This window comes from Oncorhynchus tshawytscha, linkage group LG09 (genome assembly GCF_018296145.1).
Source record: "Oncorhynchus tshawytscha isolate Ot180627B linkage group LG09, Otsh_v2.0, whole genome shotgun sequence".
NCBI lineage: Eukaryota > Metazoa > Chordata > Actinopteri > Salmoniformes > Salmonidae > Oncorhynchus > Oncorhynchus tshawytscha.
In genome coordinates this window covers 50,001,110-50,020,743 of record NC_056437.1, presented here as the reverse complement: position 1 = coordinate 50,020,743, position 19,634 = coordinate 50,001,110, and the positions used below count along the sequence as shown (strand labels likewise).

At 41.0% G+C, this 19,634-nt stretch overlaps 1 protein-coding gene across 23 annotated transcripts in view; it reads left to right on the top strand.

The window, feature by feature from the left end:
- Positions 1-19,634, top strand: part of LOC112259143 (disks large homolog 2) — a 196,949-nt gene that overhangs the window by 112,198 nt on the left and 65,117 nt on the right. For all 23 annotated transcript variants that reach the window (XR_006084103.1, XM_042326993.1, XM_042326985.1 and 20 more), the window contains 3 exons: positions 11,689-11,742; positions 14,943-14,993; positions 17,104-17,228. Coding sequence is in view for 22 of the 23 variants with exons in the window: in XM_042326993.1 (XP_042182927.1) it covers positions 11,689-11,742; positions 14,943-14,993; positions 17,104-17,228 (230 nt within the window). In the remaining variant the exon portion in view is untranslated. The remainder of the gene's footprint in view (positions 1-11,688; positions 11,743-14,942; positions 14,994-17,103; positions 17,229-19,634) is intronic.

The following is a 19,634-nucleotide window of genomic DNA, read 5'->3' as shown; positions in this document are numbered from 1 at the left end:
TGCATTTTAATTCAGACATTCATCTGAATCATTACTCTGTTTTACTGTGTTTTCTAAAAAGGAGACTTCTGTGAGATTTGCCTCAGAGAGTGACACAAGCTGTAGGCAGATAGATGGGTGAAGTCGCTGACCTTGAGCTTGGTTCAGTTTAGTTTTTCCCCACTAATGGTTAGAGTTTGGGGAGGGGAAGCTGATCCTAGATCTGTAACTAGAGGAAACTTCACCCCAGAGCAGGCAGATACCCAGTAGGCGTCACATCTAAAATGATGTGTGAGTTGAGGATGCGCTGTTCAAAAGATGCACTCTTGCATAATATGTGAATGTAGCATTGCTTTCTCCTCCCAGTCCATTAGCTTGGTGATGTTAAAGTGAATAGTTGTACTCAGCAAAAAAAGAAACGTCCCTTTTTCAGGACCCTGTCTTTCAAAGATAATTCATAAAAATCCAAATAGCTTCACAGATCTTCCCATGCTTTTTCAATGAACCCTAAACAATTAATGAACATGCACCTGTGGAACGGTCATTAAGACACTAACAGCTTACAGACGGTAGGCAATTAAGATCACAGTTATGAAAACTTAGGACACAAGAGGCCTTTCTACTGACTCTGAAAAACACCAAAAGAAAGATGCCCGGGGTTCCTGCTCATCTGCATGAACGTGCCTTAGGCATGCTGCAAGGAGGCATGAGGACTGCAGATGTGGCCAGGGCAATTCATTGCAATGTCCGTACTGTGAGATGCCGAAGACAGCGCTACAGGGAGACAGGACTGACAGCTGATTGTCCTCGCAGTGGCAGACCATGTGTAACCACACCTGCACAGGATCGGTACATCTGAACATCACACCTGCGGGACAGGTACAGGATGGCAACAACAACTGCCCGAGTTACACCAGGAACACACAATCCCTCCATCAGTGCTCAGACTGTCCGCAATAGGCTGAGAGAGGCTGGACTGAGGGCTTGTAGGCCTGTTGTAAGGCAGGTCCTCACCAGACATCACCGGGCAACATGGGCACAAACCCACCGTCGCTGGACCAGACAGCACTGGCAAAAAGTGCTCTTCTCTGAAGAGTCAAGGTTTTGTCTTACCAGGGGTGATGGTCGGATTCGCGTTTATCGTTGAAGGAATGAGTGTTACAATGAGGCCTGTACTCTGGAGCGGGATCGTTTGGAGGTGGAGGGTCCTTCATGGCCTGGGGCGGTGTGTCACAGCATCAACGGACTGAGCTTGTTGTCATTGCAGGCAATCTCAACGCTGTGCGTTACAGGGAAGACATCCTCCTCCCTCATGTGATACCCTTCCTGCAGGCTCATCCTGACATGACCCTCCAGCATGACAATGCCACCAGCCATACTGCTTGTTCTGTGTGTGATTTCCTGCAAGACAGGAATGTCAGTGTTCTGTCATGGCCAGCGAGGAGCCCGGATCTCAATCCCATTGAGCACGTCTGGTACCTGTTAGATCGGAGTGTGAGAGCTAGGGCCATTCCCCCCAGAAATGTCCAGGAACTTGCAGGTGCCTTGGTGGAAGAGTGGGGTAACATCACACAGCAAGAACTGGCAAATCTGGTACAGTCCATGAGGAGGAGATGCACTGCAGTACTTAATGCAGCTGGTGGCCACACCAGATACTGACTGTTACTTTTGATTTTAACCACCCCTTCGTTCAGGGACACATTATTCCATGTCTGTGGAACTTGTTCAGTTTATGTCTCAGTTGTTGAATCTTGTTATTTTCATATAAATATTTACACATGTTAAGTTTGCTGAAAATAAACGCAGTTGACAGTGAGAGGACGTTTCTTTTTTTGCTGAGTTTATCCGTGATACACTGTGAAATAGTGTGTTTGCACGGCTCATGTGCGTGTAGGCCCGCGTCTTTGTGACTGAAAATCTTGTCGCCAGAGTTCATTGACTTACGAAAGTGTTTTTAAAGATTTTGGATGGAAATGTTCAGATCTCTTTGGTAAAAATGTGTTTGGTAACCTCCCCGGTTTCTGAAGTAAGACCTTTGGGAGAGTGTGGACAGAGGCTCAGGTGAGTAAGTGGGCAAAACAAACACACGCACACACACACTATTTGGACTTTGAAATATGAATGGATTTTGGCATTTTTAATGGGTCCACATGAGTCATTGATATAAATAAATCTTAATTATACACAGATAATAATCACAGAAACTGCAGCATTATTTCTTGGGCTGCTTTGTATTTAGACTTTGGCAATCCTGCTATCTGCACCATAAGCTTTTTTACATGTCCTAACATCATTTTAAATCTCAACGTCTGAATGAAACCATATCATGTCATTTCATGGTATTGGCAAACAGGGTTCAATGTCTTTTGCTCCCAGGTGCAGTATTGTAGTGTATTGACCAAGGTTATTAGAGAGAGGAATGATACTATTTGTGGTTCTCAGTCCCTGAGAGGATAAGTGGCACAATCCCAGTGAGTAAAACTCTGTTTGGCAACAGCTCTGTTGGACATTCTTGCAGTCAGCATGCCAATTGCACGCTCCCTCAAAACTTGAGAGATCTGTAGCATTGTGTTGTGTGATAAAACTCCTAATTTTACAGAGTGGCCTTTTATTGTCCCCAACACAAGGTGCACCTGTTTAATAATCATGTTGTTTAACCAGCTTCTTGATATGCCACACATGTCAGGTGGATGGTTTGCATTGGCAAAGGAGAAATGCTCACTAACAGTGTCACGCCTTGGCCATAGAGAGGCTTTTATTCTCTATTTTGGGCCAGGGTGTGACTAGGGTGGGCATACTAGTTTCTTTATTTCTATGTTTTCTGTTTTTATGGTTTGGCCGGGTATAGTTCTCAATCAGGGACAGCTGTCTATTGTTGTCTCTGATTGGGAATCATACTTAGGCAGCCTTTTTTCCTTTGTGTTTTGTGGGTAGTTGACTTTGTTAGTGGCACTATAGCCCTAGTAAGCTTCACGGTCGTGCCCTCATTCTTTGTTTTGTTGGCGACATTGACATAAACAAAGGAAAATGTACGCTCACCACGCTGCGCCTTGGTCCGGTCATTTCCATGACGACGTCCGTGGTAACAGGGATGTAAACAAATGTGTGATATTTTTGTGCAAATGGAACTTTTCTGGGATCTTTGATTTTGGCTCATGAAACATGGGACCAACACTTTACATGTTGTGTTTATGTTTTTGTTCAGTATAGTAAAGTGTCAATGTTGGAGTTGCCTATGGGAAAAATCTGTCCAAAACAGTGTCAGATCTGACAGTCAGTTTTTGGGTTGTTTGGTTGTCTATCTGTCATTGACAGATAAGGCACTATGCCATAACATAATAATTCAGACCATAATAAAAAAACATGACTTCCCAATTCCAAATACATAACCAATCTTGGCAATTACAATGGGATCATGTGTGACGTCTAAAGGTTTGCTTTAAACCTTTATGCAATGCATGCTTATTGGTCCGATGAATAATGTTTGTGCAACCGTAGCACGACTGAAATTGCCATGGGGATGTGTGCCAAGAGCAAATAATGTCGGAACATCCATCAACAGGGCTACAGGATTTCAATGAGGCAATGCAGCACTCTGGTTTTACTAGAGTTTCCCGTTAATACATGGAGCTGAACAGAATGGTTGCATCCCAAATGGGACCTTTTTTCTCTGTATCACTTATCTCTCATTTGCTATATTGTCCTCTCCTCTTTTACTGTGCTCCACTCTCATTTCATCTCTACTCCTCTCTCTACCCCTGAATCCCAAATCACCCCCTACCCAACAAACTAAAAATGGGTTCTGTGAAAGCTCCCAGAACATTTCTTAGGTTACGGCAAATGTTCTCATAGCACAAAAACGGTCTCGCTGTGCTGATGATTATACAATGTTTTAAAGCATTCGCCTGACATTGCAGGAACGTTCCCAGAACACATTCTGTCAGTTTTCTAAAGGTACCCAGAATATTTCATTAGGTTGTGGGTACAGTCTGGTGGGAAAATTGTGGGGACATCACATTTTTTATGACACATTTCTTCAGGTTGGAGTAACTTTGTGGTGATATGACGAGATACGGTTTGTTCCCAAAACACAAACCTGTCCAGTTGTGCTGATAATTACAATGTTTCTATTAGGTTGGAAGAAAACATTCACCTGATGTTGTAAGAACGTTCCCAGAACACACTATTTTATGTTATTTAAAAGTTCCGAAAATATTTCTGTAGTTTGTGGGAACATTGTGGAGATATGACACGAGATCTGTCCAGTTCTTCTTCCAGACATTCTTGTAATGTTTGTTTATGTGTGCACAAAACATTCCATCAATGTTCTTTGAATGTTATTCCTATGCTCCCAGAATGACAAAATTACATGTTGAACAGCCCATTAGTGTTTCTTTAATGTAACAACAATCCATGTAGAAACACATTATGGCAAATATTTGCAATCACATGACAATGTATTAGACATTTATTGACCATACACTACTGGTCAAAAGTAGTGGGGTCACTTAGAAATGTCCTTGTTTTTGAAAGAAAAGTAAACATTTTTAATCCATTAAAATAACCTCAAATTGATCAGAAATACAGTGTAAACATTGTTGATGTTGTAAAGGAAATTGTAGCTGGAAACGGCAGATTCTTTATGGAATATCTACATAGGTGTACAGAGGCCCATTATCAGCAACCATCATTCCTTTTTTCCAATGGCATGTTGTGTTAGCTAATCCAAGTTTATCATTTTAAAAGACGAATTGATCATTAGAAAACCCATTTGCAATTGTTAGCACAGCTGAAAACTGTAGTGCTGATTAAAGAAGCAATGAAACTGGCCTTTAGACTAGTTGAGTATCTGGAGCATCAGCATTTGTGGGTTTGATTACAGGCTCAAAATGGCTAGAAACAGACTTTCTTCTGAAACTCGTCAGTCTATTCTTGTTCTGAGACATGGAGGCTATTCCATGTGAGAAATTTCCAAGAAACTGAAGATCTCGAACAACGTTGTGTACTACTCCCTTCACAGAACAGCGCAAACGGTCTCTAACCAGAATAGAAAGAGGAGTGGGAGGCCCCGGGGCAACAACTGAGCAAGAGGACAAGTACATTAGAGTATCTAGTTTGAGAAACAGATGCCTCACAAGTCCTCAACTGGCAGCTTCATTAAATAGTACCCGCAAAACACCAGTCTCAACATCAACAGTGAAGAGGCGACTGTGGGATGCTGTTTGGCATCTGTGTTGGCTCTAAGATAATTTACCACCAGCTGTCTCTGTGCTGTGGTGGGCCTGAAAACCAGATTGGAATACAGAAATACAGTTGGCACTTAAATTATTTAGCTGTTTGAAAACCAATTTCTCCAGAATTTTGTTTAAGAATAGGTTGGAGATTGGCCCGAAAATTGCTAAGAGCTGAAGATTCTAGATTACTTTTCTCCAGAAGGGGATTCACCATATCAGTTTTTAGTGCAGTGGGGAAGGTTTGGGTCGCTGAGGGTTGTTACTAACTCCAAAGCGCTCACACATCACTGTACCCGAGAGTGGGTTGGCCTTCCTTAGTTCATCGGAGATTAAATCAGTGGTACGTTCTTATTTACAAGGCCATATTGAGACAGCTCCAATTAAAACTATTGCCTGCGCTCACATGATTGTGTTTTGTTGAGGCCGGTACAAAGCTAGGGAAAAAAAGCTTTCCAGTTCTCTACCCCTTCTGTATGGAATGTGCTTCAAAAGGTCCTGAAATTACACAGGCTTGTCCCTTTAAATTTGAAAGCTAGCCTAAACAATATGATGTAAAATTAAGTGGGGGGGCTGTCAATGTTTTGAACCCTAGTGGCGCCACACGTTCCCAAATCATCTTGCTGTTCAATGTGCAAATGTATGTCTTTTTTAAACTGTAGTGCCTTGTGTTTTATGTTGTAAATGTGTCTACAACTTTGTGTGCTGTATTTTGGCTTTTTGTGTGCTGTATTTTGGCAACATTTTGTTGCGGCAGTGTCCTAAAAACATTACTGTTAAATTGTGTTATTACATTACCTGGAAACCTAATGAGAATGTTCTGTGGTGGTTGTTACAAATTTTGTGCACAAATTGTTTGTGAACGTTAGAAGAACATTCTAAGGATATTTCATTCAAATCAGTTTCTACAACAACAACAAAAAATCACCAAAAACATTATTTGAATGTTTTGGGGATGTTTACCATCCTAATGTAAGAAAACCCTAACTAGAACTTAATGGGAATCTTAGCTAATGTTCTGGGAAGGTTCCCTGTTTGCTGGGTAGACTCTACTCCCCGGGCACTCCTGAAGAGATTGGATATGTGTAAGCAACATAGTACTTATTTCACCTTGTCTTCTGATGGGCTTACCCCTATCCAGAGCGACAGCAGGTAACCTAGTGGTTAGAGCGTTGGGCCAGTAACCTAAAGGTTGCCAGATCGAATCCCCAAGCTGACAAGGTAAAAATTTGTCGTTCTGCCCCACTGTTCCTATGCTGTCATTGTAAATAAGAATTTGTTCTTAACTGACTTTAGTTAAATAAACATGAAAAAAAGTCAAATCCAGGAGGGACTACATTGATTTGGGACTACCTTTCTCTCCCCCTCATCTACCTCCAACCATCATTTAAACCATTCTCCAAGACCGACCACAACTTTCTTTCCTTTGCCGCAACCTTGATGTTTCCCCCTCTCTTAATAACCTCTCTCTTGTTCTCCTTCTCTTTATCTGCTTTTGTTGTTGACTGTTTTTACATGTGAACAAATTCTTGTAAATTATAGATTTGTTTTTTTCTACGCGTGGTGCACCACACATAGATTCACCCTTAAATTATTGAGCAAAATGAACTGGAGCACGATGGCTGCACTGAGAAATTGGAGTACAGGGTTCTCAACATCCCATACTAAAGTAACAGCTTAAGATATGTCTGACAGGATAAAAGTTTCCCTTTTGTTATGTTTTGATCAGCACCAGTGGTGCTACAGTGCCTTCAGAAAGTATTCACATCACTTGGCTTCTTACACATCTTGTTGTGTTACAGCCTAAATTTAAAATAGATACAATTTTGATTTATTTTGTCACTGGCCTAATGTCAACGTGGAATTATGTTTTTTGAATTTTTGACAAATTCATTCAAAATGAAAAGCTGACATTTCTTGAGTCAATAAGTGTTGAACAACTTTGTTATGGCAAGCCTAAATAGGTTCAGGAGTAAAACTTTTTGATTGATTCACCTTTCAGCATGACAATAACATAAAACACAAGGCCAAATCTACACTGGAGTTGCTTACCAAGAAGACGGTGAATGTTCTTGAGTGGTCGAGTTACAGTTTTGACTTAAATCTACATGAAAATCTATGGCAAGACCTGAAAATGGTTGTCTAGCAATGATCAACAACCAACTTGACGGAGCATGAAGAACTTTGAATAGAATAATGGAACATTTTCACAATCCAGCTGTGGAAAGCTCTTAGAGACTTACCCAGAAAGACAGAGCTGTAATTGCTGCCAAAGGTGCTTCTACAAAGTATTGACTCAGGCTTGTGAATACTTATATAAATGAGATATTTCTGTTTTTCTTTTACAATAAATGCGCTCCCATTTCTAAAAACGTGTTTTCACTTTGTCATTATGGGGTATTGTGTGTAGATGAGTGAGAATCTTTTGTTAATTTAAGCCATTTGGAATTCATGCTGTAACACAACAAAATGTGTGTTACAAGAGAGTACTTTCTGAAGGCATTGTAAATGTTCATGTACATTATTTGCCTAGGTGAACAGTGAAAGGCTAAATCCTTAGCAGCATAAGTGGTTGAAATAGTTGTTGATATATTCTGCTACATTGTGCAGTCAAATATAAGAAGTTGCCTGCATCCCAAATGGCACCCTATACCATATAGTGCACAACCTTTGACCAGAGCCCTATGGGAGCCATTTGGGAGACATTTGGGATGCAGCCGTCTTCAGCAGAAACATTTTCACATTTCATCCTCAACTAATCGTCAGTAATCCACAGACAGAGTGGCTTGGTGATATTGCCAAGTTATTGCATGTTTTATACATTTGAGGTGGAATTCCGATAGCTAAAAGGGTTCTTATGCAATACAAATTGTACCCTATTCTCTATGTAGTGCAGTACTTTTAAATAGACCCGGATGGAACCTGTTCATAATATGTGCACTTTAAAGGGAATAGGGTGCATTTGGGATGCGGTATTAGACTTGTAATTAACAATGCTCTGTGTATTGTAGTTATTAACACCTAATTAACCCCAGATGTAGATCAGACCAGGCTCCCCACAGTGAATCCCGATCAGTCCCTTTTGTTGTAGGTTCAGGCTCTTTTTGAATTTGTCTGTCCTCTGTTCCTCGCATCATCTCTCCTTGCGTCCTTCTCAAAACACAGTGGAGGGAGGGACTTTGGATCACATCCTCCAATACGGTTGACGAGGAGGTGAGGAGATGTGATGCGAGGAATCCCAGGAAATGTAGATAGGGCCTCAGACTTAATATGCTTCTCTGAAAGAACTGATGTCAGTGTGCACCATTGTCAAGAGAGGAAGACAAAAATTGTTTGGAAATGCAGTCACGCAATAGTACAGTGTCTGTACCCGGTATGTACTGCATGTATTCAGCTGTGTGCACATGCTGAGTACCAAGCTAGTGTGTGTGTGTGTGCGTGCATGTGTGTGTGTGACATTACAATGAATATTGCATGGGGAAAATCTAGCTCCTCACTCCTCACTTACACATAGTGTAACCTAGACCAGTGTGGTTTTATGGAGTCCCCAAAAAGTGTCAGCGTTCAAGTTTACAACACGGAGCACTTGCAGTACAAAGCAAAAACTCTTACGATGATGCATGTGTTTTGCATCATATGAGGCATTCTGCATCATAAGGTGTTTGTCTGCAGTGAATGCTTGACTGACTTGCACAATTTTGGGGGGGGATTGTATTAACAGTGAACTAATGAACAACATACATTGAGTCTAGTATTCCTGGTAAGGCATAAAGGTTTACATTCATTTTCTGCCGGTTAAATATAAACTGCCTTTGAATAATAATCATAATCCTGAATAGCCCCTCAATTGATTTCTTTGAGTGCTGCTCATTTAAATGCACTCAAATCAATCTTCCTCTCTCCCTTTCTCTTTGCACATGTGCATGCACACACACACACACACACACACACACACACACACACACACACACACACATGCTCTCTCTCTCTCTCTCTCTCGTCCTTCCTTTCCCTGATTGAGAGAGATTGTGTGGTTGAGAATCTATGCAGTCAATTAGCAGCAGTGCATTGTAAGCAGAAAGTGTCTCAATCAGAGATATTGATTTACCCACAAACACCATTCTGCCTCAAACACACACACACATGTCAGTCTACCTGCTCCAAACATTTTGTAAAAATATGAAGGAGCTTTGTTTGATGGAAACATCGAAAGGTTTAGTAGAAAAGGCTGAAAGACACTGGAATCACTTGCCTGAGCCAGCCTTTCCCTTTCAGGGCATTCTGTAAGAGTGAGCAACAGAAAGGCTATTGGAAGATAATGTGGAGCCATCTTATTGCTTAGAAGTATCTGGCTGTCAAAGACCTGCAAATACAGTGCATTCAGAAAGTATTCAGACCCCTTCACTTTTTCCTCATTTTGTTACGTTACAGCCTTATTTTAAAATTAATTAAATGCTTTCCTCATTCATCTACAAGCAATACCCCATAATGACAAAGCAAAAACAGGTTTTTAGATTTTTTTGCACATTTATTACAAATAAAAAACAGAAATACCTTGTTTACATAAGTATTCTGACCCTTTGTTTTGAGACTTGAAATTGAGCTAAGATTCATCCTGTTTCCATTGATCATCTTTGAGCTGTTTCTACAACTTGATTGGAGTGATTTGGAAAGGCACAGACCTGTCTATATAAGGTCCCACAGTTGACAGTGCATGTCAGAGCAAAAACCAAGCCATGAGGTCGAAGGAATTGTCCATAGAGCTCTGAGACAGGATTGTGTCGAGGCACAGATCTGGGGAAGGCAACCCTGTATTTGGAGAGTTTCTCCCATTCTTAACTGCAGATCATCTCAAGCTATGTCAGGTTTGATGGGGAGCGTCGCTGCACAGCTATCTTCGCCCTAGTGTGAGGTTCCTGAGCTCTCTGGAGTAGGTTTTCATCAACAATCTCTCTGTACTTTTCTACGTTCATCCTCTTTCCCTTGACTCTGACTAGTCTCCCAGTCCCTGCTGCTGAAAAACATCCCGTCAGCATGATGCTGCCACCATCATGCTTCACCGTAGGTTTCCTCCAGACGTGACGCTTGGAATTCAGGCCAAAGAGTTCAATCTTGGTTTCATCAGAGAGTCCTTTAGGTGCCTTTCGGCAAACTCCAAGCAGGCTTCCATGTGCCTTTTACTGAGGAGTGGCTTCTGTCTGGTCACTCTAATATTTCAGTGCTGCAGAGATGTCCTTCTGGAAGGTCACCTCCCTGACCAAGGCCCTTCTCCTCCAATTGCTCAGTTTGGCCCGGCGGCCAGCTCTAGGAAGAGTCTTGGTTATTCAAAACTTCTTCTATTTAAAAATGATGGAGGCCACTGTGTTCCTGGGGTCCTTCAATCCTGCAGACATTTTTTGGTACCCTTCCCCAGATTTGTGCCCCGACACACAACGGACAATTTCTTCGACGGACATTGCTTGGTTTTTGCTCTGGCATGCACTGTCAACTGTGGGACCTTTAAATATAAACAGGTGTGTGCCTTTCCAAATCATGTCCTATCAATTGAATTTACCACAGGTGTACTCCAATCAAGTTGTAGAAATATCTGAAGGATGATTAATGGAAACAGGATGCACCTGAGCTCAAGTTCGAGTCTCATAGTATAGGGTCTGAATACTTGTGTAAATAAGGTATTTATGTTTGTTATTTTTAATACATTTGCAAACATTTCTAAAAACCTGTTTTCATTTTGTCATTATGGGGTATTGTGCGTAGATTTGTAAAAAAAAAACAATATATTTAATCAATTTTAGAATAAGGCTGTAACCGGCCTCCTGAGTTGCGCAGCGGTCTAAGGCACTGCATCGCAGTGTTGCGGCTTCACTACAGCTTGGAGTTCGATCCCAGCCTGTCATTACCGGCCTTGCCCGGGAGTCCCATAGGGCGGCGCAGAATTGGCCCAGCGTCATCCGGGTTAGGTAAGGGTTTGGCCGGGGGACTTGACTTGGCTCATCATGGTCTAGCAACTACTTGTGGCAGGCCGGGTGCCTGCAGGCTGACTTTGGTCGTCAATTGAACGGTGTATTCTCCGACACTTTGGTGCGGCTGGCTTACGGGTTAAGCGAGCAGGTGTTAAGAAGCGCGGTTTGGGGGGGTCATGTTTCGGAGGACGCATGACTCGACCTTCGCCTCTTCTGAGCCCATTGGGGAGTTGGAGCGATGAGAGAAGTTCGCAATCACAAAATTGAGGAGAAAATGGGGGTAAAATTTTAACTGTAACGTAACAAAATCTGGAAAAAGTCAAGGGGTCTGAATACTTTTCAGACGGCACTGGCGTCTAGAGGAAGGCTCTGGAATTCTTCATGATACAGGGTGAAGTCACCACATGATCCAGAAGCTGTCCTTTGGATCCATTTATAGAAAGTAGGACACTGGTGGGTCCAGGCTTCTCTTGCTTTTTCTTATCTTTCTCTCCCCCTTTTTCTCTCTTTTTCAGGCGAGTCCCGCCCCAATAATTGTCAACACGGATACTCTGGAGTCTGTACCTTACGTGAGTTCCTTTTTAAATTTTCGGCAATTGATTTTATTATGTTTAAGTACGAACGGCATATATTTCCATGTGGATTGACCCTATACCCCCTATACCTACTTTAAGTAGTCTTTACAGGTAAGACTTTTCAGCACTGGTTGTCAATGGCCGAACGCTATATTCTTAAATATTTATCTGGAACACAACATACAGTGTATGGGTAAAACAAATAAGGCCACTATTGTGAATTATTGATAGTTGTTATAAATAAAACACCTACACAGGACCACTGATTTGTACAGCCCAAAAGCCAACATTTTGGTTTGGCATCAGAACTTTTCTCTTAACAGATATTTATTATTAATGGTTTCTATTTGTTGGCACTGGGACTCAAAAAGTCCTTCAAAAAGCCATTTGGACACAATTTGGAGTGAGATGCTAAATTAATGAGTAAGCGTTAGGGTGAAAATAAAGTATCCCACCTAGAAGATTACTGATTACTGCACCTGTACATAGCCCATCTATAATTTAGCCCAAACAACTACCTCTCCCCCTACTGTATTTGTTTATTTTGCTCCTTTGCACCCCATTATTTCTATTCTCTACTTTGCACATTCTTCCACTGCAAATCTACCATTCCAGTGTTTTACTTGCTATATTGTATTTACTTCGCCACCATGGCCTTTTTTTGCCTTTACCTCCCTTATCTCACCTCATTTGCTCACATTGTATATAGACTTATTTTTCTACTGTATTATTGACTGTATGTTTGTTTTACTCCATGTGTAACTCTGTGTCGTTGTATGTATCGAACTGCTTTGCTTTATCTTGGCCAGGTCGCAATTGTAAATGAGAACTTGTTCTCAACTTGCCTACCTGGTTAAATAAAGTTAAAATAAAATAAATAAAAAGAAGCCATAGATAACAGGCAACATCCGCACTGAGCTAAAGGCTAGAGCTGCCCCTTTCAAGGAGCTGGACACTAATCCGGACGCTTATAAGAAATCCCGCTATGCCCTCTGACGAAACATCAAACAAGCCATGGGTCAGTACAGGTCTAAGATTAAATCATATTACAGCTCCTCTGATGCTCATCAGATGTGGCAGGGCTTGCAAACTATTACGGATTACGGAAGCCCAGCCGCGAGCTGCCCAGTGACACAAGCCTACCAGATGTGCTAAATTACTTCTATGCTCGCTTCAAGGCAAGCAACACTGAAGCATGCATGAGAGCACCAGCTGTTCTGGACGACTGTGTGATCACTCCCTCCGTAGTCGATGTGAGTAAGACATTTTAATGGGTCAACATTCACAAGGCCGCAGGGCCAGACGGATTACCAGGACTTGTGCTCAGAGCATGCGCTGACCAACTGGCAAGTGTCTTCACTGACATTTTCAACCTCTCCTTGACCGAGTCTGTAATACCTACATTTCAAATACGTTTCAAATAGACCACCATAGTCCCTATGCCCAAGAATGCTAAGGTAACCTTCCTAAATGACTACCGACCCGTAGCACTCATGCCGGTAGCCATGAAGGGCTTTGAAAGGCTGGTCATTGCTCACATCAACACCATCATCCCAAAACCCTAGACCCACTCCAATTCGCATACCGCCCCAGCAGATCCACAAATGATTCAATCACACTCTACACTGCCCTTTCCCACCTGGACAAAAGAAACACCTATGTGAGAATGTTGTTCATTGACTACAGCTCAGCGTTCAACATCATAATGCCCACAAAGCTCATCACTAAGCTAAGGACCCTGGGACTAAACACCTCCCTCTGCAACTGGATCCTGGACTTCCTGACGGGCTGCCCCCAGGTGGTAAGGGTAGGTAATAACACATCTGCCACGCTAATCCTCAACATGTCACACAGGGGTGCGTGCTTAGTCCCCTCCTGTACTCCCTGTACACCCACAACTACGTGGCAAAGCACGACTCCAACACGATCATTAAGTTTGCTAATGACACAACAGTGGTTGGCCTGATCACCAACAACGATGAGACAGCCTATAGGGGGGAGGTCAGAGACCTGGCAGTGTGGTGCCAGGACAACAACCTCTCCCTCAACGTGTGCAAGACAAAGGAGCTGATCATGGACTACAGGAAAAGGTGGGCCGAACAGGCCCCCATTAACATCAACGGGGCTTTAGTGGAGTGGGTCGAGTGTTTCAAGTTCCTTGGTGTCCACATCACCAACAAACTATCATGGTCCAAACACACCAAGACATTCATGAAGAGGCCACGACAACACCTTTTCCTCCTCAGGAAACCGAAAAGATTCAGCATGGGGCCCCAGATCCTCAAAAATGTATACAGCTGCACCAGTGAGAGCATCTTGACCAGTTGCATCACCACGTGGTATGGCATCTCCTTGGCATCCGAGTATATAACCTCGCTATTGTTATTTTATTCTGTTACTATTCATTTTTAGTCTTTAGTTTATTTAGTAAATATTTTCTGAGCTCTATTTCTTGAACTGCATTGTTTGTTAAGGGCTTGTAAGTAAGCATTTCACGGTAAGGTGTTGTATTCGGCACATGTGACAAATAAAACTTGACTTGAAATTTGATTTGGGGAAGTTGAAGTTGATGTTGTGGCTTGAACTTCTTGGACTTGAATTTTCTAGGACAAGACAGGATAAGATTGACCTATGATCTAGAAATGAATCAAGTTCTATGGGTATGTTCATGTGTTATGTCAATTGTTACATTATGTTTTTACATATTCTTGAAGACCAAGGGGTTTCAATTAATTGGAATAACTGGAGATCTGACAGACTTTGTTTTGTAAAGATATAGCCAAATTGTATTTTTATTTTATTTGAAGTAGAAAGCAATGGGTTAGAAGAAGCCCACATAACCCCATAAAGTCAAATGCAACATCCATTTATGGCCAGCTATGTAAAATCTAACTTTGATTTATCCTGCTATAATAGATGTCCATCAATTGGGAATATTTATTTTTGTCTTCTTCTAATACCTCTTAAGAGGAAAGTAATCTAAAAGTAACTCAAATCAATCAAATTACATTACTGAGTTTGGGTAATCCAAAAGATACGTTACTGTTTACAATTTTGGACAGGTAACGAGCAACTAACGGATTACATTTAGAAAGTAACCTACCCAACCCTGACTATGCTCACACGTCTGTAAATAGGAAACTAAGTAATGTACTGGGTATACGTAATTTATTTTATATCTTGTTTTCCCACAGGTGAACGGGACAGAAATTGAATATGAGTTTGAAGAAATCACGCTAGAGCGGGTGAGTTGAACACACAATCTGAAAATACTCTATTTTTAAACTCTATTTAAAATGACCGGGAGAGGACATTACAGTCATTTCAATTGAACGAGGGATGCCATATCCTGTCTCATGCTCATCTCAGACATGTCCCATAAAGGGCTTCATAAACTAGGAAGTGTGATCGTTGAATGTGACAGGCAGGATAAGTTAATAGGCCAATATGTTTCAAATGGTATTGACCCCACACACCTGTTACGGGAGGAATAGAAAAAACAAGAAGCTAACTGATACTATTTTGAAGCTGCTGGAGAAGCTAGAGGACTCCACAAACTGAATAACAGACTAACAAACTGTGATTGCGTCACCATTTTTATTTCAAATTGATGCATGAAGAGGAAAGCCTGGGGTTACTGTGCCTTTGACAAACTTAAACAGGAACCCGTTTTACTTTCCACTAAAGCTAATTGATCTTAGCCAGACAAGCTAGAGTAACACAAACATCTAAGTCCTGCGGGTATTTTGAGCAGGGCCAGCCCTTAATTGGGACATAGCATTTGCATGACAAAAGCCAGGGCTAACATCCCCAAGGCTCAGTGGCCAATAAGAGGCTTAGCTTGGCTGCTGAATTACATTTTGACAGCAAAAAAAAAAGGATCCTTGTGACCTGAAACAATAAACTACAATAGGAAAAGGTCCGTTCAGCCAAAGGAAGTGATAATTCATCCAACAGCGGAGGCTGAAGCATTTGGTGCTTCACTGCACAGCTCACCCTTTGACGGACAAGAGCAGAAATAAACAGGGTGGCTTTAGAGTGGCTAATGCTGACTCTGCATCTGTGTATTCAGGCTTCACCTCACAGGACCCTTTATCTATGCACTCCACTTCCATTGCTCTATCTAGCCAATGGGCTTTGATTATGTGTGCACTTGAGTGAGCTAGCTATCATTACTTCCATCGCAGCCTGGTTGAGCTGTGTCTGTCAGCTCAGCCTACAGGGTGAATTTTTAGTCAAGAGATGCCCCTACTAGGGTTGCAAAATTCCAGGAACTTTCAATAAATTCCCTGATTTTCCAGAAATCCTGGTTAATCTTGGTTTCCTGTTTATTCCCACCGAATTCCGGGAATCTTTCAACTGGGATTTGGGAAGAAACTGTGAATTTCTTGAAAGTTCTCGGAATTTTGCAACCGTAGACCCTACTCCCATCAGCTAGCAATTTAATCAAAGCATCCACATTCATTTTGTAAACGCGTCGAGTGGGATATGGCTCATAAAAATGATAGAGCTTTGTTGTTGTACACAGAAACATTGGCTTTGAGAATTCTGCTTTCGCCTCTGTATTATAGTTATGAAGTCTTCTTCTGGGGACTCCATTGAGGTCAAGCGCAAACTTGAAAATGATCCCGTACAAATTAATCCGTACGAAAATGAAGTTCATAAATGTATATTATCAATTCATTTTTTTCAAACTTAAAGCTAAATATGAACTTTAAGGTTAGGAAGTCATCTTCTGGGGACTCCATTGAGGTCAAGCGCAAATTTGAAAATGATCCCGTACAAATTAATCCGTACGAAAATGAAGTTCATAAATGTGTATTGTCAATTCACTTTTTTCAAACTTAAAGCTAAATATGAACTCGTATTAGATGTTTATTCAGGCATTATATAACGTTTTGCTATGAAAGTATGTTTTCAGACATACAGTATGTCTAGTATACTCTGTCAGACATTACACTTGATGCTAACACTTCTCCTCACTTTCAAATAGTACACTTAGGAATTATATTTATTTCACTATAAAACGTGTTTTCAGACATATTTCTAGTACTCGAAAATACTAAATTGGTCCTAGTTTCTATTAAGTTGGGGGCTTGTATCATGCAAATTAGATAGTTTGTTGAATCCTGGGAAAACATGCTCCTGCAAGACAATCGCTAAATTGTCAAAGGATTTTTAAACGTAGAGTTAGTTATGAACATAACATTTTAAGTGTGTGACCCTCGAAGCTAAACAGATATTGTATTTTTTATGTTGGATGTAATTTAGGACAGTTTACAGGTTAGCATTATAAGGAATAGAAGTGTAACATTACTGCTAGATGTATTATTCATTGTTCCTCATGCTCTACAGGGGAACTCAGGGTTGGGCTTCAGCATAGCTGGAGGGACAGATAACCCCCATGTCGGCGATGACCCAGGGATCTTCATCACCAAGATCATCTCTGGTGGCGCGGCAGCAGAGGATGGCAGGTTAAGGTGAGTGCTATAGATCGAGCCCTTTTACAACTGAAATCTTCACTTGAAGACATTGAGTTGGCAAAAAGCTCTGGTATAAATGCTGTCAGAATGGATGGCTCGAGGACTCTCATCTATCATTGGATCTAAGTATATTTGTGCCATGTTTTGAAGGCTTTATCCTATGACGGAAAAGCTGGAAGGGTTGTTTTCAGATTTTTCCCGAAATGTTATCTTACTTCGAGAGCTGTTCTTTGACAATTTGTTACAGAGATCTCTGTTCGCATTGTCTTTGTTCAACGGTAACTCTCCATGGGATTGCATTCATTCCAGAAACTATCCCTAAACACCTCTCTATAAATCTCACATGTGGTACTACATACAGCAAACTACAGGTAACTGCCAAAATAAAGTCAGTAAATGAGGGATACAAAGTATATTGAAAGCAGGTGCTTCCACACATGTGGTTCCTGAGTTAATTAAGCAATATAGCCTAAATTACATCCAACATAAATATACAATTTCTGTTTAGCTTCACACACTTAGATGTTAAGTCCACCACTGACTCTACGTTTAAAATAAATTTAGAGATTCTCTTGCAGGGGCATATTTTCCCAGAATTCCACATACTTTCTCATTTGCATAATACAATTTATTATTATGTTTTTAAGATGTGCACAGAGATTAGTGGAAAAGGCCTACTCTAGAAGACATGATGGGTTTTTGACATCGTTTAAGTATTATAGTTAGGCACACTCCTCTTGTGGTTACTTATTCACTTCACCGTCTGGGGGATTGTAGCTTAACATGACTTATTCTAAGCATCTTCTTGCTCTTACGTTTTAGCTGAATGTAAATAGGAAATACTCAAAGGCTTTGCTCTGGGAGCACTCTACATAACACAGGGCTTTTTGGATGCTTAGAGTACCACATAGTTAGTAAGATGACAGGGTAAATTAAAGGGGAAGTTCAGGATTTTACAACTTGATGTTAGATGGTTCCTCACCCTGAAAGTAGGTTTGGTTTTCTTTAAACAGCCACTTTTCAGCTAGCTTCTGCATTGCATTGCTTTCTCTTCGGGGGTTTAGGCTGGGTATCTGTAAAGCACTTTGTGACAACTGCTGATGTAAAAAGGGCTTTTTAAAATAAACAAGATTGAATGAGTGACTAGCCACATCTAGCTAATGATCAATGGAAGTGGTAGATGCAATCACACTCTTTTTTTAATGGACAAATCACCTTGAAGTATCATCAAAACACATATGGAGTTGATTTCAGTTGATTTGGCGATATTTTAAGTTCAGCATAAAATCCCTTTTTATGGTGTAAACGTTTTGCTATGGTGTGCGCTAATGAATACAACCCAGCTGTATCATAAATCAGACCAACCCAGAAAAATCAGAAGTGTTAAACTCATTGTAGTGTTAATTTGAACACTTTTACGGTGTGTATATCAGAGTATCGGAGCGGAGCATGCCTAATTTGTGGCCTTGCTATGTTGTTGTCTTATAGGTCTCTCTTTATGCAGTGTCGTCTCTCTTGTCGTGATGTGTGTTTTGTCCTTCAGTTTCTTGGCAATTTCTCGCATGGAATAGCCTTCATTTCTCAGAACATGAATAGACTGACGAGTTTCAGAAGAAATGTATTTGTTTCTGGCCATTTTGAGCCTGTAATCAAACCCACAAATGCTGGTGCTCCAGATGCTCAACTAGTCTAAAGAAGGCCAGTTGTATTGCTTCTTTAATCAGAACAACAGTTTTCAGCTGCTGCAAAAGGGTTTTCTAATGATCAATTAGCCTTTTAAAATTCTAAACTTGGATTAGCTAACACAACATTTCATTGGAACACAGCGAATTTGGAGCTGCAGTTCATTTTTTTGTGAGCGTGGAATGTTTATTGTCAGAGTGGTAGGAAAGGACATTGCGCGGGATTTGAGTGATGGGCGGGATTTCTAACGGCTCAACTCCGCTCACATAATCTGGTGTATATGCATCCACACTCAACAGAATGAATTTCACACTTTCAAAAGTGTGAACTAATAGGCATTACACTATACACTACTGGAGTTAACTCATAGGGATTTCACTCTACATTGGAGTGAACTAATTAGTATTTAATTTTATAATTAATATAATTAAATGGTATATGGTGTAAAGCCTAATTTGTATATTTCCCAGGGTGCCTTTTCTTTTTGAGTGATTTGTAGAGTTACCATGTATTTTTTAGTAACCCAGACATGGTTGTGGAATTATCATTAAAAGTATTCAAATTAAACTATGACAATTTACATGACATATATCATAAGGCTTTACTTTGATGGCCTAGTTTTAACTTAACTCAGTGTAAGGAAACTCCTCATTTACAGGCCACATCAGGTCTGCAAGTCACATTATGAGGGCTTGCAACGTGATGTGTAATTCCTATTGG